General features: G+C 36.4%; 1 protein-coding gene across 1 annotated transcript in view; it reads right to left on the bottom strand.

Moving 5' to 3' along the window:
• The window catches only part of CABIN1 (calcineurin binding protein 1), a 118,164-nt gene that overhangs the window by 73,585 nt on the left and 18,831 nt on the right, over window positions 1-25,748 (bottom strand). The window contains exons 20-27 of the mRNA XM_009279975.2: window positions 19,183-19,344; window positions 17,384-17,590; window positions 16,847-16,992; window positions 14,657-14,918; window positions 12,245-12,505; window positions 11,461-11,612; window positions 10,711-10,889; window positions 47-229 (exon numbers count right to left, since the gene is read on the bottom strand). Of these exons, the coding sequence (XP_009278250.1) occupies window positions 47-229; window positions 10,711-10,889; window positions 11,461-11,612; window positions 12,245-12,505; window positions 14,657-14,918; window positions 16,847-16,992; window positions 17,384-17,590; window positions 19,183-19,344 (1,552 nt within the window). The remainder of the gene's footprint in view (window positions 1-46; window positions 230-10,710; window positions 10,890-11,460; window positions 11,613-12,244; window positions 12,506-14,656; window positions 14,919-16,846; window positions 16,993-17,383; window positions 17,591-19,182; window positions 19,345-25,748) is intronic.

Genomic DNA, 25,748 nt, shown 5'->3' with positions numbered 1-25,748 from the left:
TTAATCAGAATATACCAGCTGACATTATCTATTAAATCGGGCATACTCTTTTCCTCTGTAGATCCCAGGGTGTCTTTGCTGGGCATCAATGTATCAGCACAGGTAGTAGAAATCCTCTTCTCTGTGTAAGTCTTCCTCAGGCTGTCCTGAGAACTGGCAGGCTCATTAAACATATCCTGTGTGGAACTGGAGTCAGACAGCACCGCTGCAGTGCTATCCTGACTCCTCTCTGCAAAAGAGATAAAGAAGGAATGCACCATTTCATACTCATCAAGCTGTTACTTTCATCTTGGTAAACAGCAACATAAAACCGCAGCCACTCTGCAAACCTCTTATAAGTGCAATACAGGACCCTTAACAACCACCAATTCTGTTGTCTAAAAGGTATTTATTTTCTTTTAGAGTTGTCTACTTCAACTTATCATTTTCATCTCGCCTCTTTGTGCCAAGAAATTAAAACCCCAATCCTTTTTCACTAGGTATTATTTAACACTAATGTAATAGAGAGCTCCCTGCCCCACCACATTTCTTCGTAGAATATAATCCTGGAATTTGGTTCAAAAGCAATGATGCTCAACTTTGAAAAGCAGGTAGGCTGAGGACGCAATATTTCAGCTAATATGGTCCTGTGAAATTTCCCGGGTTTACTGTGCCATTTACCTTGAAAAGCACCCAGTATAATTTTGAGTCTGACACAAGCAAAGCTCAACTGACAAGAGAAAACCATGAACAGCAATACTCATAAAAATTACTCGTGAAGGACAGAAAAATCAGTACCATTAGAGGGCAAAGACTTACAGGAGTGATCACGGATGCCATCTATCCTGCAGTTGTTAGATGCTGTTCACCAAACGTTCTGAAAGGTGATTTGATACAGCAAATAAACAATCCATTAAAGAACTAGGTCTAAGATAAACAGGAAAACTCTTGGACTTCAAGGCAGCAGACAGAAGAATAGAAGTGACTTTGCCTTGACAGAGTGGAGTAGTGCACGTTGGCTGCTGACTACATTACAGTCACAACTCAGTTGTTAATCTGCTGATAGCTGTTACAGCACAGGAAAAGTTGTACAGGATCGTGACTTTCTCATGGGAGATAAATTTCACACCTCAGAACAAACAGGCAAGTAAAAACCTTCCACCCATGTCTAAAATCTGCCTGATATAACCCAAGTTCTTCTACATCAAGGGTTATCAGAGGCAACCCTGCATGACGAAAAAATGCAGCTTAGTATCTCCAACAGAAAGATGCATGCATATTCCCACTGAGATGGGAAATTCGCCTTTTTCTGTAATATTGTGCCAACATAATTCAGTGTCCAACAGGCCATTCTCTCTAAATCTGTAGCCCGAAAGATTAATTTCCAGTTTCTGCTTAAGATACAGGGATAGCTTAACCAAGAGGTATGTTACATCCATTGTCTAGGTAGTTCCACTGCATTCTTATTCATTAATTTTCTTGATAAGATCAAGAAAGATAATTAAAAAAAGCAAAAGTCCTTGCTTTGAGATGAGTTGATAATTTAATTAAATTTCTTCTGTTCCATCCAAATTGCATTTGTTCAGGAGAAAGCTAAGGGCCTCCTATGAATTTATTTTATCAAGATAAATCCCTCTGCAGACCTTCAGCTTGCAGATCAGGTTCTGCTTATTAGGATTCCAACAAACTTAAACCAAATTCGATGCACTCCGTAGGCTTTTCACTACCACACAAAGAAAAGCTTTCCTTTCAGTGAACAGATCTTAATAAAAATGTATCTTGAAAAAGAATGGGGGAACAGTATTTGCTTCCTAATTGGAAGTTATATAGTTGGATAATGATGACAAGTTTTATACAGAAAGAATATAATTATAAAGAATGGGAAGAGAAGGATTCCGAAGAGAGGTCAGTCAAGCTTTAAATGACTCATTTATAAAGCTTTAATAACCTTCTGTGGTACAAATGGATACTATTGAACTCCCAGTTGGCATCAGGAAAAACATTTACAGTAGCTCCCTTGGTTTTTTTTTTAAAGGAATTTTCTGCATCTGTGGCAAAGAGGCCAAATTACTCATCTAGGGAAGAAAAAAAAAATTGCAAATTTCCCAATGTTGCCATAAGCCTGGAGGTCAGTTCTGATGTCTGGGTTATGACAGATGAAGCATTAGAATGTAAATCAAGAACTGCTAGACCAATATGTGAGAGTGATACCAGATCACTGAGAAATTGCACTAACTTCTCAGCATGCAAAGATAGACAATGATTTAGCATGTTATATTTCAAATGTATGCGTGACAGGGAAGCTTTTTCCTATGGGGAACAAATGTAAATACCTCCTCACAATTAGCTAGCTATTTTGATTTGAAATTTCTACTAAAATGAGTGTAGGTCTAGGTATGTATGTCCATTCTCCTTTTCTTTCAATATGTTCACTATATAAAAAAAAGTTAATGATATTAACATTGGGCTCCTTAATCACTGAAAAACAGAGGAAGACTACTATTGAGACAAATTCCTATTATTTTAGATACTTCTTGAATGCAGTAGATGCTTTCAAACTAAGTGGGCCTGATGAAAAACACTGGAGTATTTCAGAAATTTGCAGCAGCCACCACCTATTAGTATTAATTTCTCAGAAGTCACAGAGGATGGGTAAAGTTCCAGGGAATGGAAAACAAAGTGTAGTACCTATCTTTACAAAGGATAAAAGGTCAAAGCTATTAGCCAGCCTGCCTTCATTTTGCACAGAATTATTTGAGCATAAATAAATAAATCTGTCTATAAGCACCTAAAAGATAACAAGATCAGTAGTAGAAAATGTGTGTGTGTATCCCAGCACATATATTCACATGTGCCTGTAAAGAATTAGTGATTCTCAAGCCAGAAATGGCCAAAATGTCATGCTATTGTAAAAGCAATTCAGCAAACTATCACACTTGAATGTATAATCAGTAACTTCACAGAAAAAATACATAAGAGTCTTCCTGTTCTAGCGAGCACTAATGAAAATTAAGCTTAATTATGGTGTCTGTATTTGGGACCCGCATTTTTAAAAATACACTGAATAACTAGAATGAATTCAGAGGAGAGGAGAAAAAAATCATGAGACGTTAATGAGATGGCATATAAGAAAAACATTAGGAGAATTGGACTTATTTATCTTCAAAAAGATGAGGGAGAATTTCCAAATACATACAATTAACGAAAATAAAAATACAATAATTGCTCTTCATATTCACTAAGTACAGAGCAAGAGGCAATAGGTTTTAATTGCAGCAAGAAAATTGCCTTTCTCCCCCCACCCAATCTCTAGCTTAACAGTTAAAAAATTGCATAGAGAACCTATAGAATCACTGGAGGTTTTTAAGGACAGGTAGACAAACAGCTATCATTTGTTAGGTTACCCAAGATGTACCTTAATATAATAAAAAAACCCTTCGTCAACACATAAATGCTGCACTATGTAATGCAGAACTTATGGCAATTGTACCAAGTCACATCCTAACTCTGCTTTTTAAAAAAAAAAAATCTACGTATTTTTCATACATGAAAGTACTATGCTCTTCTAGCCTAACTCACAAATATATCTTATATACTAGACAGACACACAGCACGTATTTTTGCATTCATTGTGTTATAAAGCTTTTACGTCATCTGGTAAGAGTTGACTGTAGTTGAGACAGTCATTAGTGTCACTCAACCTACATGCCAAAGACCACTGCAGTCTGTGAGACGTGAGAATTAATTCAGAATTCCCAACTGCCATTGATACCCGTCCTTTTGAAAGATGCAAATCCAAGGAGAACATCAGTGCTTTTTAATAATTCCTGCTATAATTAAAGATAATTTAATGCAACTCAGTGCAATTTAAGCGTTAAAAAAATTACTGGTTTTAATATTTGTTTACCTAAGGTGTTTTCTTAGTTCCCCCATCTGGCAATAGCAATAAGGAAAGCTTTTCCAAAAAGCTAGTGATCCTTCAGTTGTAAGCAAATGATAAATCAAGGACTTTTGAGGTCCCTTCCTGTAAAGTCTCCTATTATTTCAAAAGCTAAGATAAAAATACAACTGGGTATTAATGTCCCAAAATCATTATCTGTAGTGGAAATGAAGAGAATAGGGAAGAAGGTCTACAAAATTGTGGAAAAACGACAACAACAAAATTCCTATTAAAAGTATGTCCTGATACCAGATTCTCTCTTTGATATTATTATATTTTGTTTCATTACTTTGTTGCATCACTCCTAAGTTTTAGGAAGATTTCAAACAACCTGACAAACGGAAATCTCTATTTGATATAAATTAAAGTATTTCATGTTTATTTCTAAAGATTAAGGAAATGGCACTTGAGAGAAAAATTGTATTTTTTTTTAAACTCATTCCTCATAATGTATTCAACTTGTGATGTTTCAGTGATTTCTATGTCAGACTATATCACCTACTCTGTCAACAGGTGAAAAAGAGCAGCTCTGGACCCAAGATGTGAAAAGGTCAAAAGGAAGAATCTTGTTAACTTTCCAAGAGATTAGTAAAAAAATATTAAATATTATTGGAAAGATGTTACTGGGAAAAAAGAACTTGTATGTTCATCTGTACTGCCAAGAGCTTTATTGTATCACAGTGAGATCCTGCCAGTCGCTTGGATAACTAAGTAGCTATCATTACTGAAACACATCTGTCTTAGACTACAGATATTTTTCTAATATCTATTTGACTTAATGCTATGCTTAAGAGCATTTTAAGATTAATCTTATCCTGAATGAAATAGGTTTACTGGGTTGACTTCCACACTCCCCTATTTCCATGCTATTCCTCCATACCAGAAAAAACCTTTGTCACTTTGCTCCATTAGCATTCAGGCACAACACCTGCATGCCTACCAATTAACAGTAAAAAGCTGTGTTACACTTTGGGGTATCTAAATGAGTATTTAATTTAAAAATGCAACAGGAAAAAAGGCTCAATACTTCACTAGCCATTACCCTGTGCCAGCATTCTCCCACATGCACCATAAGCCCTGTGGACGATACACCGTAAGCCTTGTTACCTAAACTGCATCCACTCACAGGGCTGAAGGAGGGAAGAAAAGAGATAGTGATGTGTTAAAGTGAACTAGCAGACATACAATACTAATGACAGAGCTCTTACTGCGAAGTATGCTGACCAGGTAACATCTCTCATGGTACAAGCTTACATAATTTTTTCTCAGAGGAGCTGAAGTGCAGCTTCATAGTGCCAATATGAATGAGGTATTCCACCTTTGTCAATTAATTACTATGCAGTTCAGTAATCATGTTGTCTGCCCTCCATCCTTTGAAACTTTTTGGAAATTAAAAGGAGGAGGGAGAAGACCTCTGAAACACCTGCATGTTGGGGTAGGTAACAGGCTCAGAGAGCCAACAAGGTATAACTCACTTTTTCTGAATAGTATCCTTTTCTGTCTTAAATATCTGAAGGAAAATGTATGCCCAGTTATTACAAGAAGGTATCTGGAATGTGATAAACAATCAGCTACAAGTCAAAAATCAGAAACGAGTGGCACAGAAAGCTTTTCTAAAGAGCTATATACATATGCTAACTCAATTTACAGTAAAGAAAAATCCTGCTGCACAGTTCAGAGCTTATGAATAATTAACTATATATTATTAAAAAAAAAAATCTTGTCTCATGCAATAAAGGTGGGTTGTTCACAGGCTGTGTATGTGCAGACCCTCTTTGTCCTGCCTGGCACCTTATCTCCCCTGTTCTCTTTGCTTGTATGTATGAATATTTTTCTTTATTGGTCTGTAGTCAGAAACATCATGTATCACACAATTCTCATTCTTGAAACAGATTCCACTCATAACAGAAGACAACATTCAGCTCTGTATCAAAAGGCACTTGCACATTATTAAAAACAAAAGAATTGCAGAGATTTGCATGGGAGCAGATTAATTTCTTGAGGACAGCAAGTCCTCTGAATGTTTAAAGGGAGTTCTCTTGTAACATGAGTCAAAGATGAGAGTCTATGTTTTGTCTGGCTGCACTGAACACTGAATGTGTTTCGGTAACTTGCAGTCCTATATTGCTGTTCTTCTGTCTTCAAGTGCAGAGCAACAGAGTATCTCATCAATGTTCCATTTATTTAGTCAAATCCTTTTTACATAATCTCACACTAAATGGCAGTGTGATACTTTTACTAATCAGAGAGAGGTTAAATTGGGAAAAGGTAAAAATGGAGCAAACTGCAATAAACTGGATCTGATTCATTATTCATGTAGTCCAGTATGCAGTCCCCATGAACATCCAGTACCATGTGCCAGAAAGGGATATGTACTGCAGACCAAAAGATTTCATTTTAAACTGCTGGAGAGAGCGAATTTTGAAGGGTAAGATTTTAATGTTCCAAAATGCAATGTGGACGTTCTTTTTATGCACAGAAATATCCACTCCATCTTAGAAGCTTATTTAGTTTGGCATGAGTGACAACCTGGCGCAAAAAGTTTCTCAGAGATCACCTTTGTCTCATCAGGATGTTGAGAACCCCTGTTTACAAAAAACTGTGCATCTTTGTAACATTTGCAGAATTACAGACCAACGAACTATGAAGTGAGACTTCTCCCACAGCATGAAGCGAGTAGCCTTTCCCAGTGAGTTTATCATGCAGGTTTTGCCAATTATTAAAAGCAAGCCGTGACAGGTAAAAGCAGGAAGAGAATGCCTGGGGAACAGAGATTTGTATAAAGGTTAGAGGCAGCACGGGCAATATTGGTTGCAAAAGCAATCAGGCAAAGACAAACAAAAAAAGGACGATTACCTCTAACTACACACAACATACTACATGACATGGATGAAGATTTAAATGACACGACATTTTAACAGTGCAATAGCAATGGATACTGAATACATCATCTGCATACCACCACAATAATATGGAATTGAATATCAACACAACAAAGGCGTATAACAGCAAAAAAGACCTCACAACAATCTCCCAGTCCACTTTTTGGGAAACAGATTTCTCATTCAGATTTTTCTTTTTTTAATTTTAATACTTTTACTGCTTTCTGAACTAACTTTAATGCTTAGCACAAAATTTAGGTAAATATAAACTGCTTGAAGTCTGTGCTGCGATTGGTCTTTAATGACTACATACATCCAGCCTGTATAAAGGAGGACAATGAGCATGTCTGGTTTGGTATATAACACTGGCCATTTAGCTGTGTAAATATGGTGACATCCCAGGTAATGATAGTCTTGGTCCCTGCTGAGTTCCTGTTTTTTCTTGCTTCCTACTTTGCTCTTGGAAAATAAAAAGAGCCTAAACTTCAAGCTTCTACTATCAAATGCAAGTTTTCATTTTGGAGGGTTATAAAACAGCAACAGGCAGGGGCGATGACAGGAAAGACAGGATTAACAGAAGGAAGGAAAAGATGTTGCTGCATGGAAGGACAAGAAAAGAGAAAGGAAGCTGCCTATTTTACACACATGACAGCAGCTAGTCAGCCAGCAAATAACAGCTGCCACTCAGTAACACTTCTGTCTCCTTGAAGGAGATATATGCTAGCAGCTGCCACAAGGAAAAAGAAGTTTAGTTCCTTTACAAGCTGTATTTACTGGTTCCTTTCTCCCATTTCCATTAAATATATGACTTAAGCTAGTTATCACCAGCATTCACTGGATATAAAGCTTTTCAATGCTCTCAACTTTAACAGTGATTTCTGCATATCCTGGTCTTCTTTTTCCACCAGCAAAACTATAATGACACATTTAAATACAATGTATCTGAAATAAGTTTGCCCTCACAACTGTACCTATCTACAGATGAATGCTTGAAGATCAGAGTCCCAATATTTTCAAGAAAAGACGTCTTGTCTGTACAGTAATTTTCTCCTGCTTGTAATGAGGTAATTTGCTGCACTAGAAGGCACATTGTTGGATATCTTGTTAAAAGAAAACAAAACAACAAACCAAAAACCCCACAAACAACATAAACTTCATAGAAAAAATAGGGCTCAGAAGGAACCGCAAGAGTTCGTCTAGTCCATTCCTTTCTCCATGAGGATAAATTACATCTCCGTCATTCCTGGCAGATGGCTGTATCACCACTTTTTAAAGTCTTCCAGTGCTGAAGTGTTGCAGTGTTATACTATCCCCAGGAACATATTATAGTGTTTCACTTTTTTTTTGCTAAATAGTATTTCCTAATACTACTCTAACAGTATTTTCTAAGGTCCAGTTTGAAAATGCAGTTTAACTCTAATACCTTCTGTTCTGTCTCCCATGGACATGAAAATCCTGTTTTTTTGCCTCTAACTCTTTGTTAGCCTTCAGCATTATTTAGGTTACACTGCTGTCATGTCTCCCCTTAGACTTCTCATCCCTAGATGAACCATCTCAATTCCTTCTCTTTTTCCTCACAGGTCATGTTTTCTTGAAGCGTAGCACCCAAAAATGGTCAAAAGAGGTCTCACAGGTCAGCAATGACAGGGATCCCAACTAGTATGTTTGCTTGTGGTAACATATGAAGGGAACTTTGTAGGTAAGACTCTTTTTAATGCTCTTATTTTGTTTATGTCATATATTATCAACAATATCATACAAGAGTAAGAGTAAATAAGAGTACTGTCAGGCCTCAGAAAGAATAAATATCTAGGCTGAATTTAGGCCAAATTATTCATTCTGGGAACAACAATATAGACAGTTTTGTTTGCTGTCAGAACGGAAAAAAAATAAATCTAAAGAGTAGTCAAAATGATGGATATTTTCTTGCTATTTTTAGGAATGGTACAATGGAAATGCAGGCACCAGTTTTCTTCAGTGACATGACTACGTGCAAGATGTCAAGAGCATTTTACTTCAAAAGTATGTATCTTAATACAAGTAAAATGCAAATGCATGGGGAGGAGCACAGTATATGTAATAATATAAAAGTGGAAGACTTCTGAGCATTGCTCAGCCTGTTAGCTCTCCTTCCATCTGTAACAGCCCCAAGGCAAATATTTCAGTTTCCTGGGGCTCTTCAGTATGCTGTATCCAGAGTTGAGTTGTGCCAGCAACTTACAAAACATTGTGAATGATGCAATTCTACTTGTCATAGTTACACACAGCCATCCTAAAGATCACCCTAACTCTGCTTCTTTCAGCAGCTGACGTTTTGTGACAGCAGCGAAGCTTAGCCCTAGCTACACTAAGCTAGCAGACCCAAGAACTGTTACTTCAGCCCTAGCAGAGGTAGACATTCCTCAGCTTGCACCTTCAGGCTTTGCTAAGCAGCCAACTTTGCTCCCATCGGGCAATTAGCATGGCACAGTCCATAATATCTTTCTTTGAGTGAATGTACTAACGACACATATTGGAATATTTATCTAACCTATGCATCTCCTGGGAACATTTCAACAGTCTTGAGGACCTAAGCAGATGTAGTCTTAGGCAGAACTGCTTCTCACAGGGAATATTGTTTAGGAAATATTTAAATACTTGCTCCCTTCTGTGTTTGCTGTGTCAAAAGACATCAAAAGGCTAACGTAAGAGCCTGATCACTATATAACCCATTCACACTAACACACTACATACGATATCAAAACAGTCCAATGAATTACTCCTTATTCAAATGTAAGCATGGATAAAATGAACATTTCTCTATTCAATTTAGTGAGAGAGATGAAGGATCTTCTGTCAGTTTCACCAAGAATTATTTGTTGGGGAAAAGGAATAAATTCACCTTGCAGAGTTTCCAGGCACATGAACATTTGTGTCAACAAAGTTACTTACAAATTACTGTTCCTCAGAAAATGACAATAGGAAGCAGCCCACCCTCCAGAAATATAATCATATCAAGCAGAGCATTTCTGTGGGGTCTGCCACATTGTACCAACACTAAGGTAAACATTGCAGATACTTTACTCCTCCTTGAGTGCTGACACTCATAGATCCAGGTGGATAAACAAATGGCCAGAAAAGTAGAATCAGAATAAAATTCCTAGTCAAATAATAATGTCAGGTTACTTAAATAGTAACTTAATTTCTACTATATATGTATATTGCAAAATCTTCAATAACACTGTGATACCACCCTACCTCCTGCATTTATAAGCCAATTATTTATTATATCACTTTATATTCTATAGAGATGAGCTGCTAACCAGTCATTGTAAATGATAAAGAAAAATTGAAAGATGAAGTCTACTGGACTGTCATGCAAATCACTTCGTGCTGATACACAATATATTCAAAATAGTTGCCACCTGCCTCCTTCAAAAAAGGATAATACTGTTTTGTTTTGCCTTTTTAACAATTTTTCTTGTTTCAGTCACAGTTCAAATTTTCACCTGGTCATTTCACACAGGCACTGAATCAGTGTCCAGTCTTCTGAAGACTGGACCCACATCTTTCCTAATAAGCTCAGACAGACATTTAGCTCTGGAGAAAAAAAATTAAAAAAAAACAACCCAAAACCACCACACTGAAAATTCAGTCAGCTACATACTCCTCCTATTGACATTCCCATTTTGACTAAGTGACAGGTGCCAATGGTGGCAGGTGACAACTTTGAATTTTTTATTTAAAGCTCTGACTGTACATTGACTCTATTTAAAGCACTGAATTTATAAAGGTAATGAGCTTCAATATTGCCCGTGTTACCACAGACCCATCACCCTCCTGGAAATGAGCAGTTTGATCATTCCTGGTCAAACCCCCCATGATTAGAGCACCTCCCTGTGCTGCCAGTATTGAGAACAGGGACTGTACCGTCCGGCGTTGCCTGCTGACGGGGTTTTTTACATTTGACGTAATCGTGGTCAACTGGAGTGGCTGTGTAAGGTGGGGATGTCAGACCTGGACCGGAGGATGAGGGGAGGGAAGTCCCAGGGCCCGGCACTGTTCCGGCTGAAGAGTGAGAGTCTTCATCAATCATGCAAGCTTTTTCCCTGGGAGGGGCAAGAAAAAACCAGAGCGTTAACATACTAGTATACTATGTATACTAACATATACAAATAACAAAAGGAGACTACATGTTCTTATGACATTTCCAATACAGTAATCAAATCTTACTAACAAATTCTAAATGATGGATTTTTAGTACAGGTTATATTCCTCCCTTGTCGCTGGTCAATAGTAAAACATCCTTTATTTTGTAGTTGTTAATGAGACAAATTATGAGGACTGAAGTCTCTTATCCTTTAAAATAAAGGCCATTTGCTTTTGCATTTGTTAACAGTTGATAAAAAAAATTAATAAATAAAAACAGTGGCTTCAAAGTGGATCACAAGATCAAAATTGTTGTATTTTGTTCCCTTTCCATCTACACCGTGCCAATTACTGAGAAGATCTCAGAGTAGTGTATAATCTTATGCTTATGATACCTGAAAACTGCAAACATTAGTATTAAGTCTAATCACTTTGGGTTTTTTATATTTCATTCAGCTTCATTTTAATAGTTTATTATACAGTAGTTTATAAGTATGCTTTCAGAGGACACTCCTGGAAATTAGCACTCACTTTTCTGCAACCTTTGGGGTGTTCTTCTCCTCACCCCTGGCAAATGGTCCCTCAGAAGCTTCTTTCATGAAACTAACTAGTATCTCTGCATCAACTCCAGAGTCTGGTTTCCCCACAAGTTTCAAAATAGAAGCATGAAGTCGAAAGTATACCTAGGAAACACCGTTTTGGTCAGTAGAGAATTTATAGCTCTGCAACCTATTACAATTAGTCTCTTCTCTGTAGAAACTGCAGGAGTTAGTAAAAGACAGTCATCTGTTACCTAAACTTACGTGAATAGGACTTTTCCTGCCTTTGAAAGTTGCTTGTAAATTACAAGATCTGAACACTGTAAAAAATTTATAACTGCAACCTATGGAATACAGCAATGAAAGCAGACCTGGTCTCCTTGGAAGCAAGTCACCACTGGGTATGTTCTAGATCCACTATTTTTACCAGACAACACAGTGAAAGCAAAGGTGTTATGACTACTATTCCAACTCATGCATGAACTTATGCTTTCATAGGTATGAGATGCTTGTGAAACCTATCCACGTTTAATTTCGATAAAAACTGACTAATGAACTGTGTGCAGCAAAATCCAGAAGTGGAATTTCTGCCTGTCTGTCCAATACTGAGACTGTATACATAAACTGTCTTTAAAACAAAACCAGCCTGGATAACAGGCTCCATTTTGTTCTCCAAGTTAGTCTTGTAAATGTTCCCAGATGCAGAGCACCATGTACATATGCCTAATAATATGAACTAATAACTATTTTCAAGCCTAAGTATTTAACTCTTTTACCTCCAATGCTTCCATGGCAAGTTCTGGTGGATTATGGTAGTGAATCTTCTTTGGATATCGGGCAGCCTCCTCATGCAAGTAATGACCTGCCTGTTTGTAATGGAGCAGATAGACAACAGGAGGCTGTTTCTGCTTCTCTGCAATCTTTCCCAGCATGTAGTGAATAAGCCACTCCTCTTCATCACCATCTCCCTCACAGCGAGATGCTGACGTAAAACACAATTTGGCTGTCTCCAACATACTGTCTCGACGCTCTTCCATCTGTGATCGAATGAAGTGTTGAGAATACATGAATTCACTGTGGCCGGGATGAAAAATTCTAAAAATACACTCGTGCATATAAAAGTGCATGAACAAGGTACATAATTTAAATCTTTTTCAACCTAAAAGACACAGAACATATCCAAATGATCAAATACATCCTGACGGCCCACAAAATGTGTTTATGGGTAGGTTTTTGTTCATTCCAGTAACTGCTGACACAAATAACCAGAACAAAACAGTAAGACAGAAGTGTAAGAATACACATATAAATATAAATCTGAAAAATAACAAACCAATATACATGTCGACAAAAAGTAATTTTACCACTTTTTCAGAGCTGTAATTATCTTAACTCTTCAAAGAAAAAAAATTATTTGTTTTGTTCTGCAACTAAAGTCTGCTAGAGCCACTACGGACCACTATCATTTGTGAAGAAATTTATTTTATCTTGCTTGCAATGCATCTAATTTTGAGCTGAATATGGCAACTGAATTTGGCAAAAATACTTCCCCCCCCCCCAAAGACATTAAAACCAGCAGCATAAATTAAGGTTAGCTGCCAATAAAGTCACATAAAAAACTAGGTCAAAAGATGCATTAATGTAATTTTCTGTCTTTGAAAAAGAAGTTTATAAATTTAAATTGTTGGGCTATAACAGTATCCTAAGCACTTGTTGCACTTCAAGAACTGTAACATAGCCTTTCCTTTCCTAAATATTTTCTAAGGAGAAGAGAATAATAAGGTTTTTATGTATGAGAAACACATTCCTGAAGAGATATATCCCTGGAAGGAGAATATATTGTTCCAATTTATCTTCTATTATAATAGAGCTTTTCTTAGTAAATTATGCCATTTTAATATATTCACTTGAAAAAAGGAAGATTCAAGTAGTCCTGAATAAACATTCTGATTTAATCCACAACTTAAGATGGCTGCTCTCTATTGTACCTTTTATCTGGTAATACGAAATAACTCCAGTATTATTCCTGGAATTCTTCAGCAAGTCCCTCATAGCCAAGAGGCCGCAAGACAGTAAGATCAAACTTTTGAAAGATCAAAGGCATAAAATGTAATAACTTCATTTTCTGAGTAGTTAGTTTTGGAGCTTTTGGATGTAATAACCCTCAGAAAGAAAACTCTATTGTTAGCTGTCATTTCAAACATACAAGTTAATAAACCCTTTGTTCTCCTTTAATATGCATGCTTACATCGTCCTTCTTCTTAGAGGGTCAAATGCTGTGTAAGTGTCTATGGGAAGTGCAATGTTAATACAGTTATATAGGCAGCTCAGATGCAAGACCCATCACCTTGCTGTAAATATGTTCTCCTGGAAACAAAGGATGTTCCCAAAACTGTTCTCTATAGTTCAAACACTAAAAGTTTTTACAAATTACAGCAGACGCTCAGGAGCAGCACTTCTTTTTTTCATTCTGCTTCCAGTTGTGGACTACATAATATTTGTAAGTCAGAACAGTTAAATTAGAAATAAAGTTTACTTGTCCAAAAAGACATACAAAACATTTCCCCTCTGATCACTTTCAGAGAGTATTTAGAATTGCTCATTTTGGCTTAGCAATAAACTTCATAATAACTCTAACTTTTTCATCATCATCATGCATGAAGAGCCAATGAATTTCTAACAACTTTTTCTATGAAAATTCTATCAATCACCTCATTTTGATCTTTTGTTTAAGTAAATAGACGAAAAACATAGAAAAGCAGGAGGATATCTTTAGATACAAGAGATGACATACAGACACAGATATCAGAGTAATTCCTGATCTTTTCACTATCTAAATATGTATACATTTCACCTTTTCCTGGAAACATTGTATGACATTTACAGAAAGGTAAGGTAAATATAATTCCCCTTTCCAGAAGGTTACAATAATTTTGTGTCACCTTTGAAAGATAATTCAAAGATCAGGCTCAAACTAATTTTACACAGGAAAAAGAAAGAAAAAAACCCTTTACTGCTCAACACCAGCAGCTTATATGCATGAATATTAGAATTTTCAATATTACTAAGTAACCATACAGCCTAATATGTGGTATACAGCACATAAATATTTAATTTAAAAAGTTATTGCGTTAGAAAAGATCATTTAAAATATTTAAAATTTCATACTGCTCTCAGCTAGATCCCACCTGCTGCACAACTTCAGGGGGGAGTTCTGATTTCCACTGCTTAAGTTGTCGGGATGCAAAAGAATGTAGGGCATAGGAAATGGTGCCGTATTCTATCCATAAGGAGAGATTAGAGCTGTCAATCTCTAGGGCTCGCTTGAAGCAATTCAAGACAGGAGTAGAGTGTTTCCAGATTGGGCCATCACTTTTCAATTCATTAGAGTTCAACTTGTCCTGAATACGACTTGCTCGAGCCAGAGCCATGCCAGCCCATGAATCAAACCTATGCAAGCAAGGACATAACACATGAACAATTTCCCCCCCTAAACATTACACTGAAGGGCATAGACAAGATCCATTTTGTTACATCCGCAACTTTCCCATCCTTTCAACATATGCTCTCTGAAAACAGATTTCTGCATCTCCTCCTCCCCTCATAGTGGAACAGAGGCTGTACAGCCTAAATCATACTGATTTTATTAAAAATGGTTTCCTAATAAAGCACTGTCCCCAGTAATTGTCACATATGAAAACCAGAAGAAACAACAAGGTCTATTTGCCATGCAAAAATAGGATATCTATACTTCTAGTGGCAGCACTCCCATTGATTTCTTTTCTCAGTAACCATGCTGTCCTGTCCAAACATTGTCACCCTTTATTTCTGTAGGCCAGCAGACAGCCATTATGACATTTTGTATTGTTGGACTGAACTATGAATGGTCTTTATCATTAATCATTTTCCAACATAAAAGTCACTAAAACCAAAATGCGTTCATGTTGGAAAATTCTGATGAACAATAGATTGCTTATGGAGGGGACTGTTAAGCATCTAGTCCTGTGTTTATTAGATCATTGACAATACAGTCTGAAGAGTAGTTTCCATATTCCATAATCTCACATTAACATCTGGGGTCAACGACTCTGGAATTTTTCAATTTTATCATGATTCTAACACCAAAGGAATAATCATAATGTTCTCACATTCTTGCTTGTAATTTCTTGCTGATTTCAATTGAAAACCCATTTCTGGGTCAAGTGACCTCAATAGCCAGATTCCTGAGGGGAATGGAAGGGAAACTGTAATACAGACATCTGAAAAAGTAACATCTCATATGACTGGGGTAAAAATGCTATGCTATCACATAAAGCATCTTCTGAGCAACAAAATGTCACACATTAAAGTAAAAATGCATTCCACTGTCATTTATTTATGAGTTTAGGTTTTAAAGTATCAAAACTACAGAAAAATGGGGTGGTTTTTTGGTAATTTCTTTATCAGGCTTCAAACAAAAGTTTTAGCAATCTGCTAATCACAGTTCCCAGACTAGACGATTCAATAGCATTAAACTACAGCTATTTCCTCTGTAGATTTCACATGTAAAATTGATCTGTGCCTTCCTCACCTTCCCTTTTGTCTCTGTTATGTGACTAGATTTAGAAATAGTTTTCTTGTCTCAAGTCTATCAAACTAGGGTATTTGTTACTGACTCTGATTTATCAACTTCAAGGAGAATTAAAATGGTAACTATCATCTAATATGCAAACCCTATAATTAATCAGTAAATTTAAAGATTATTTAATTTCATTTTAGAAGACTTATTCAAAACATGCTTTATTTTTAAGATGAGAGCGCTTAAATCTTGGTGGTATTTCAATAAGTTGTAAATTATCAAGAAACAAAGTGGTTTAGTTTAAATATCACTTAAATACTTTACTTGAGCTTGTATTCTCTGAGTAGCTTTCTAGCAGCAAGGTCAATAATTTTAGAAAGAGGTCAGCCTAAACAGTTAATCCACTAAAGAATGCTATTTGTGCTATAGCCAATGCTATGAAACAGTGACATTTTTTCATTCCTTGTCATGTGTGAACATACCAAAACAAAGAATAAAAGGTGCAAAAGAGAAATATTGATTTGGTCCTTGCCCTTCCCACTTATTCTTGATTTTAATTTAGCCCCACCCCCTTTCATTTTTTGTTTTAATTTCAAAACAATCAAATATTTAACACTAGGTTTTGGTTTTTGTTTTGTTTGACCACCTATGGTAATGGTTACCTATGATAATGGATTGCAGGCAGGTTTTTTAGTTTGGGTTTTTTGTTGTTTTTTTTTAAACTCCTGAAACCAAAATAAGTATCTTTTGTTGTCTCCTTTTCAGTACTGGAAGAAGTGAGAAGAACGAATGATGTGCAGCAGGATTCAATAATACTGACCTGTTTGGACAAATACAAATGTCGTGCATGTAAAATTTAATGGCCTTAGACTGTTCTTTATTCTTGAAATGATAGTCTGCCAGAAGGTAATACAACTCAGTCACCACTGGTGGAGAATAGTCTGCACCATCCGGGAGAGATGGTGCCTGAAAATAAAAAAAAAGTAAAGGTTCATATTAAATAAAGTGTTCATATTAAATGAGCTGCACACTTGCTTCTTCCTTGTAGTGAAAGTAGCCTTTTCATCACAAAATATGAAGGTATTGAATATGAAAACAGTGAAAGCATTCCACAGATACAGAGCACTTACAAACACTAATGAACATCTCATACTGACTCCATATTAACCAATATTACATCTTGCCATTCCAAGACTAAAAGCTTTGGTGGTGTCATTCTTACTTCATTTAAATGCAACTGCCTGAGGAAATCCAACATCATGGAATAAATCATTCCCCTAACTATCTCAAAGTCAACATAAAAATAACAACAATAATTTTTACTCCTTTCATTTTTTTTTAAAGCAATTAATTATACCTTGCTGCATGTTCCTTCAATATAGGCAGATACAGTATCTAGGCTCAGCATAGGCTTGTCTGTTCGAGGAACAATTGTAGCAGTCTTCTTCAAAAGGTTGGCCAAATCGGCAGACACAGTACTGGTTTTGTAACTATCAAATTCCGGAAGAGTTTTAGGCTTAAAATATTCAAACATGAACAAAGCATCTTCCCATGTTAAATCAACCTGAAGTGGGAGGTAGATGAGAGAGGAAAAAAATTACGTCAAATTCCAAAATTCAGAAGTCTACTAATGATGAGTTTCTACGGCTTTTCTAGTTCATAAGAATATACACATTTACTCTAGCAGGAAACAAATTAAACCTCCCAAGAACAGAACAACTAAAGGTGCCATTAATTTATGCTGTTCACAAATATAGCATACCGCTCACTGATTTAAAAGACTAAGGTATTGGGCTGTAACTTAGTGTATGTCACTGAAAAATAAAGTCATTCTACTTGCTTAGAAGAGTTGCTCAGAAAAGTTGTTTATAAGCAACAATCAATTGCAAGCATCCTGAGCGACACTGAGATCGTGGGTAAGAAACGGAGGAGAAAAGCTCTACACCTTCAATTTCAAACACAAGTAAGAAGAATAAATGAAATGGGAATCAGACAAAATTCTGAGACTCAAAAAATCTTCAAATGCTCTGCAGAAAGGTACTTTCAGTATTTATTCCTCATTTTCTCTTCACTTTTCTTTCTTGAAAACAGTGAAAAAAAAAATTTACAGTTCTCTTCTGCTGGAATAAGTTTTTCTCCTTTTATTGTTCATCTTATTCCTTACAGTCAATTTTGCTTCTGTACTGAAAACAGGGAAGTTGCATTACTAAAAATCAATTTGTCAATGATTTCAATAAGAACTTTTTCATCCAGAACTGCCCAAATGGAACAGATTTTTTTTTTGGGGGGGGGCAGAGGGTAATCTCCTTATACTTCCCTTTTTCTTAGTTATTCCCATTTTCTCATTATCTTAATTTTCTAACAGGTAAGTTTAAGACACAGAATTCACAAATATTCAATGAGTAATAACATAACAGTATTTGTGTATTTAAAAAAGGTCTGTTCAAAGGAGCCAGACAATTGTTTTGCTTGTATGAAACTGTTTTTCATTTATAATTCTATGATCACTTGCATTTGGTAAATGCAAAAATCATCTCAGGTTTTTGAACAAAATCAGTGATATTTCAAGGCAGAGGATTGCTGACCTGCTTTTTCTGTCCCTTCCTTAATACTGCAACCCTCTTCCCAAGGCACTCTGTAGTTGTTGTTCTCCCAAACTCAACTGAATTTCACACATTTCTCACAAATGGCTACCAGATATTTACCATCATAGATTTCAAAATAAGCTATAATGTAATTTACTTGCATAATTTTTAACAGTGACATTTTTCAAATTCATAAACTGCAAGGTTGGCTGCTAAAGTTTTCTTCTCTCAAGCTGCCTTTTTTCCTAATTTTCCTCAAACTCGAACTTCTTCTCTGTTGAAAACAGAAAAGTCATGGCTCAATAAAATCAATTTGTCAATGCTTCAAAATGGCAGACTACTGTGAATAAGATTATACTAGCATTTCATTTCAAATAGCTGACCTTCTATATTCATAAAGGCTTCCATGTTTTTTTAAATGAGTTTATTTTCTACAACATGTAAAATACATAAATTTTACAAGGAAATAAAATCTTTCTCCAAAATATATGAAGGTGCATTAAAACCAAATAAGGGTGTATCTTTCATGACTTCAGGATATTCCACTGATACTAAATAATACATATCTTACCTGCTGTACTGAATGTTCTTCTAGGTACCTTGCTTTGCTTTTTTTGCTAGGGAAACCATATAAACAATAAAAACACTGTTCCAAGGCTGTTTCCAGCTCTTCTTTGTATGGATGAGTATCTTCAGAAGTGGATGCTGCAAGTTCTTTTTGTAGTACCTGAACCTACAACACCACAAATATCAATGAAAAAGTCATCTGCAAGCTGAAGATTGCATTAAGTTACCTGGTTGTCTGAAGGCAAATGGTGAAAATGACATCAAGGAACTACATGTATTTTTCCCCAATTACAACCAAATATTACCCATATTTCTGTAAACTAGTCTCACACAAGTAATTTCAATGGCACTGTAACCGCAATAAAGTGCTTTTATTTTTTTTCTATGTTAATTCATGAACTCTTGTCTTTAATCAGTGAGATTAGATATCAGCTTAATGTTTCAGACGTAAGATCATTCAAAGTTTTCCACTACACACCAAGTTGCTTCTGTGAATATAAACACTACAGTTTGTCAACCCTGTGAACAAGGAAAAGGCACAGAAGAATTTCTGCCCTAATACAAAACACATCAGTTTCCTCTGCATGGAAAAAGGGGGATGGAGAGGACTTTGCGGAAAAAGAAGGGACAGCTAACAAAAATCTGGCTAACGAATATCTGGCTAAAAGGGATACAGAATTGCACAGTGTGAACAGTATTATACAGATGGCTACACATCAAGAAAAGTGGCTGGACTGATCCCAAATGACTAAACACTGTAGCAAGTTGCTGTCTTTAACTTCAACATTACAAGAAAAAGTACCCATCAGTAGCATATTTTGGAAGATGCTATTACTCCAAAACATTCATTAAAGAAAATTGCAACTGAATGCCAAAAGACAAAAGGTAATTCTTTGAAAATTTTCACTAAGCTTCGTTAAAAAGCAAACCAAAAAAGAACACATTCCAGGAAGACGTTTCAAAGTCAGCAGAAACATGTTCACCAAGAATAATCTGTGTAGTGGGATTTATTTCAAAAACAAAACCCACACTTAATCACTGAGGTTTAAGAATCTATTCCAACATGTTCCACTATGAAATTTAAATTAAAAAATGAAATGTCTAAGTAGAAATTACATTCATAATATCTTACACATCCAACAGCAATATGTCGTGTGTGTGTCCCCAGTATCACAGCACACCTGTTATGTCTAAAGAAAACTCATTTGAGGTAGTAGAAGAGAAATGCTTCTACTGTAATCATCATTTGGGAGACTGAAGGATACAGAAAAATACCAAGTTCTCCACTGTCATTTGCCTCTAAAGTTTTAGGAAGCTGTATACCACCAGGAGAGTTCTATTAACTGGTAAGTGATTTCCTTTAACATTTTTCCTCTGACAGAAAGCATCAACTTTCATTTATTCATTTTAGCAAGATCTGACTCCTCCAAACCAGCCACACCCATTCCTCAACACACTGGTTAACTTAAGAAAAATGCAAAACATTCACCTATTTGCAATTCAGATAAAAGCTCATCATATTACTTTTACAGTACTTCAGCTGCCTGGTTATGACCATTTATCATTTGTCAACATCTAGGATTGTAAACTCAATTATTTATGCATACAATGCACGCTGCAAGAAGCTGCTCATCACAGTTGGCCTTCCTGACACTATAAACACTGCACATCATCACAAAGCAAAATTCTGTCATTCTACATGTAAGAAGCTCGTTTGTAAGTGCTGAGATTAACTATAAGACGTTAATTCTCTTCTACTTAAAAGATCTGTGCTAAGAACAAGGTACCATTTATTAAGAGCCAAAGCCCTGAAAAATAAGAGTAAAGGCAATTCTTAGGAGGCATTTCAATGAAATTTTGAGTCACAGCAATCATCTTTGAGTCACAGCAGACACCTTATTTCCACTACTTTTCCTGTAAGAATTTGTGAACAATGTTTGAAATTTACAAGAAGTGTAGATAAATAAGTTGAAAGGAATATGTAAGCATCACAGGATACTGTAACAAAAGCATGATATTCCTACTGCTGCAAACAAAATCACATCTAACACCAGTAACAGAATTCTCACTTGAACAGTGTTCAAAACAAGCTCCTGTGTTCTTATTCAGCTTTTAAATTCTTGGCAGTAACGCAGAATTGTTCTTAATAATTCAGACTTTGACTATTGCTAGAGGACTTAGCTACATATTAATATCTTCTCTTGCGCATCACCTTCAGCCACAAGCGATACAATCTACTTGAGCAGACAGTTCACCTACAGAAGGTGATCATTTAATACTAGTCTATAAAACACACTTTTGTTTAACATTCTTGAAGCTGCCTTTCTTTTCAAATAATTCACCCCATTTTATCTTTGTCTTTCCTTACCCTTCCAACACCCTCTTGTCTCTGAAAACTAAATTCTTGTGGTCAATAATACCATATTATATTTTAGTTTAAGAAGTGGGCAATTCTGCGACTGAAAATTGAAGATTTTTTTCAGAGTACCTGATGACATTTGCAAAGATCTAGCTGTAAATACATTCACAGCTCTCAATTATCTGTAGCTTATCCAGGTTCACAGGGCATACTACCAGACTCCTCAGGCTGTGGGTACAGGCACACTATACAGACACAATTTAGATCCGTCACTAAGGAGCACTGCATCTGAGGGCAAGCTCGAGTCTGGAAACAGGCTATCTATTTTCACGAAGCACAGTGCCTGAGCTAGTAAGCCCTCTGGACCCAAGGCAGATCCATGCAGGGGCAACTCAGGTGTATCAGCATTATGTTCCTAATACCAGGGAGACTGAGGAGAGTAGGATGCAGAGATAATCTAATAGTCCTACACTGAATCAGCCTCAGTTCAAACGGTGTTCATTAGCTCTAGCCCCACCAGGGTGAGCTGACTCCTGCAGAGCCCCTCAAGCGCTCCACGCCATCCTTCCTAGCTGTCTAAATTACTGTGCTAGACACACTGCTGCTCAAATGCAGAGGTAGATGGGGTCTGGCACTGAGCTGTGGCTAATAAGCTCCAGGGAGTGCTGAGAAGGGAAATTAATAGATTCCTGAGTAGCTCTATGCAGAACTAATCACGATTTTCTCTTGGCTGAAGGTAATAAACCTCAATGAAGTCAAGCTGAATCTGTAAAGCGCCACTGAAATATCCCTGTAGAGCACTGCCCAATGAATGCCACGGTACCGTATTATCTGGGTTTTGCCAAGAGCCAGGCTATCCCAGACTGCCAATACTCTGCACAGTGAAAAGCTGACTGCACTTCGGTTTCTAAGCTAAGGATAAAGTGAGGAAACAGCAATACACATAGAAATATTCTCCTTCAACCATGGGAAATTTCTTTTCTGGTGTAACAACTAGACCTCAAGGAATAATCTTAACAAGGTCAACAATGAATGGGTAACTCCTTTCATCTAATAATGCTACAGCATTACTGCCCAGACACCCATTTCTGGAGCATATTAGATCTTCTAACACACCCATATGAACAACAAAGAACAGCCTTCAGACACAGGGAAGCGAAGGACTGAAGTAATTCTTGATTCTCATCATCTTTGTTCAATAGATGAACTCTGTATGTATATTCGAAGTTACATTTAGTTAATAACATGAAAACAATGGAATTACTATTTTTTTCAGTCTGTGGTATAAAATCAAGGCAGGTATAATCAAACAAGTCAAATTTATCAACAGCAGATGAGCCAAATACATCACAGCTTCAGGACCTAATCTGGGTAACACCACATGGTCTGTGAGCCATCAATAGCATTCCAGATGCGTAACTGGGGACAGACGATGGCCTGCAAATCTTTACTCTTGTGATTTGGAAGAAACAAATAACCAAGTTTAACTGCAAAATTCAAAATTGAATTTTCCTGGCTGACAGTTAAATATGCTCTTTTTTACATGTTAAATAGTATTTATCTATATTGAAAATGTGCAAACTTCACGTAACACTTGACAAATTCAGTTCTGTGAAGTGAGCAACTTATTTAGAACCACCGAGACAAGATGAATATGGAATCCCACTGGGTTATTTTAGCAGCAATTTTAAAGAAGTAACACTACAGTTTTTCTCAGCTTGTGAATGATATACAGTACTATCAGACCATTTGGTTATTCCTACTTCTCTTTCAAATCCTAGGAACAAAATAAAATACTAGTGCAAGAAGCAAAACAGAAGAGAAAAATCAGAAGAAAACAATTACTCTTCTCAGCGAGGTAAGTCCACAGAACAACGGGAATTATGACAGGAAATAAACTGTTCTCAGGTTTATTTTCAATTTTATATCAACACTCGAGTTCATTTCTATTACTCGCCAGATTTTAGAAAACTGACTTCAAAACAGAGAACATACTTTTTTTATTCTAATACCTAGGTATGCTGTCATTCTTCTTACATTCACTATTCTTAATTTTTCTTTTCTTTAAGTAAGAGTTCTCACAATTAAGGCTTTTGAATATCATTTTTATTACTGAACATAAATGAGCATGATTGTTGACTTCTTGACTTTCTGAGAAGAAATCACCCTTCAACATATTTTTGAAAGCAAAGACTATACCCACATTCTTCCACTTAAAGGTCACTAATACTTGAAAATTGGTCTCACAGTCTGTGATGACAGAAAAATGTCCTTAAAAATTTAATTTCCCTTTATATGAATTTAAAATACTTCAAGCTTCATCTGAAAGCAACAGTTACAGTATTTTTAGTAAAAAAAAAAAAAAAAAAAAATCCATGTACTGAGTTGCTCAACTTTGCTGCCAGCTATCCACATCCCTACTACCAACTAACCACATCTCTGCTGCATGCATTTTTATATTTAACATCTTTGACAACATGATAAGGTATGTCAAGGATAATCACTCCACCCCTTTCAGCACAAATATGACTTCCACCCAAGTTCTTTCTATATCTTCAACTAGCAACATCTGTGTTCCGGAGAACAACAAAACAAAACTCAAAACCCAGGAAAAACCCTACAATGAACAAAATAAGTTATGCAATGCTTTACAAAAGCTTTGAAAAAAGTCTTTCTGCGTTTTTACTTCATATAAATGATTAGATTATCCTTCAAAGCACAAGATGGTTATCTTTAGCAGTGTCTAAATTTTGCATATCTTCAGAGGTACTATACGTTATAATGAATTCATGATGAACTCAGCATTGCTCAACAGAAAACATCTGAAGTGGCTACACACGACACTAAGTATTTCCCTTTTCCTTTCCTCCTTCAGTCCATTATTTTAAATCCCTTTTATCCTTGTGTTATTGGACTGGGAGAAAAAAGAAAACTAGACCTGAACATAATTGAGGCTGATTAACAGCACATGGGAAGAAAACAAAAGTTTGCATTGTCATGTCATGTCTGTCTCACCTTTGCATAATTCAGTAGAATTCTGTTTCTAATACCATCAATTATGAGTGTTAAATCTACTTAACTGCAAAATCCTTATCAAATATTTGAGCTCTGAGGAAATAAAGGCATGGTATACCAGAAAACTGGTCTCTCTCAGGAAGAAGAGCTATGCAACATTACTGGTAATTACTTTCACAGCGTTCTTCCACTCCAGATATTTGGTACTCATTTCTGGGGAACTAGCTGGCTCATTCTCCATGCTATGGTTTGGTTACTTTCTGGCATCACACTCCTTGTGGGGAACCAGGGTTATCTGCTCCTACAGCAAACTCTTCTAAGCCCACTTGTTTTTTTTTCCTGTCTGAAAGACTGAAGTGCACACCTACCAGAATGCACTGCTGAGATGGCACACACCTCTTGCCCAAAGTTTGCCACTTCTATCCTGCCTAACTTACCTCCTGGTTGGGGGACAAAGCCATGGTCACTGATGGAATACTGGAGCAGGAAAGCATGCTCCATCCACACAGACAGCTCACCTTCCAGCAAGACATTTGAGAGATAGCAGGAAAGATAGGATTTTCTGTTTTGTCTGTTATTTTTCCTGACATTCCTCATGCTCCCTCCCTCCCTCCCTCTCTAGCTAGTAGACTTGGGGTGATTGTTCACCTTCAAGAGTTGTGAATTTAGAATTGTTACTCTTAATTCTCAGAGGACAGCTGAAGAGTTATTACCGAGTAAAATGTTATTTGAATATCTAAAATAAAATTTTGAGTTTAAATCAGAGTAAACCTTTGCTGCAAGCAGGGCAGGGGTGTGGCTGAGCTACCAGACACAGAAGGAGAAGACAAAACTGGATATAGATGCAGTATTCAGGTATTCCCTTTCCACAGGTCACAAGCTGCAAGCAGTTTTATACGTTCATTACCAAAAATAAAACCCAAACAACCTCTGATTTTACCACAGGAAAGAATATACAACAATGACAAATTACCATATTACCAGTCATCCGGATGAATGCTGGTAAGCGCCAGAAATTTTTATTAGCTTCAAACATCACCTCTGTTTATTTTTAAAGAGTAGAAGATGCATCTTCTGAAGCTAAGCACCACAAAATTCAAGTTATTCAACTGAAGTTTTATCATGATCAGTGGCTGATACAGGCCCAAATTTCTCCTAAGTACTCAGAATAATCACTTAACACTTCCCCACTTCCT

Source organism: Aptenodytes forsteri, unplaced genomic scaffold (assembly GCF_000699145.1).
Source record: "Aptenodytes forsteri isolate BGI_AS27 unplaced genomic scaffold, ASM69914v1 Scaffold323, whole genome shotgun sequence".
NCBI classification, from domain to species: domain Eukaryota; kingdom Metazoa; phylum Chordata; class Aves; order Sphenisciformes; family Spheniscidae; genus Aptenodytes; species Aptenodytes forsteri.
This window is presented reverse-complemented; position numbering and strand designations above follow the sequence as displayed.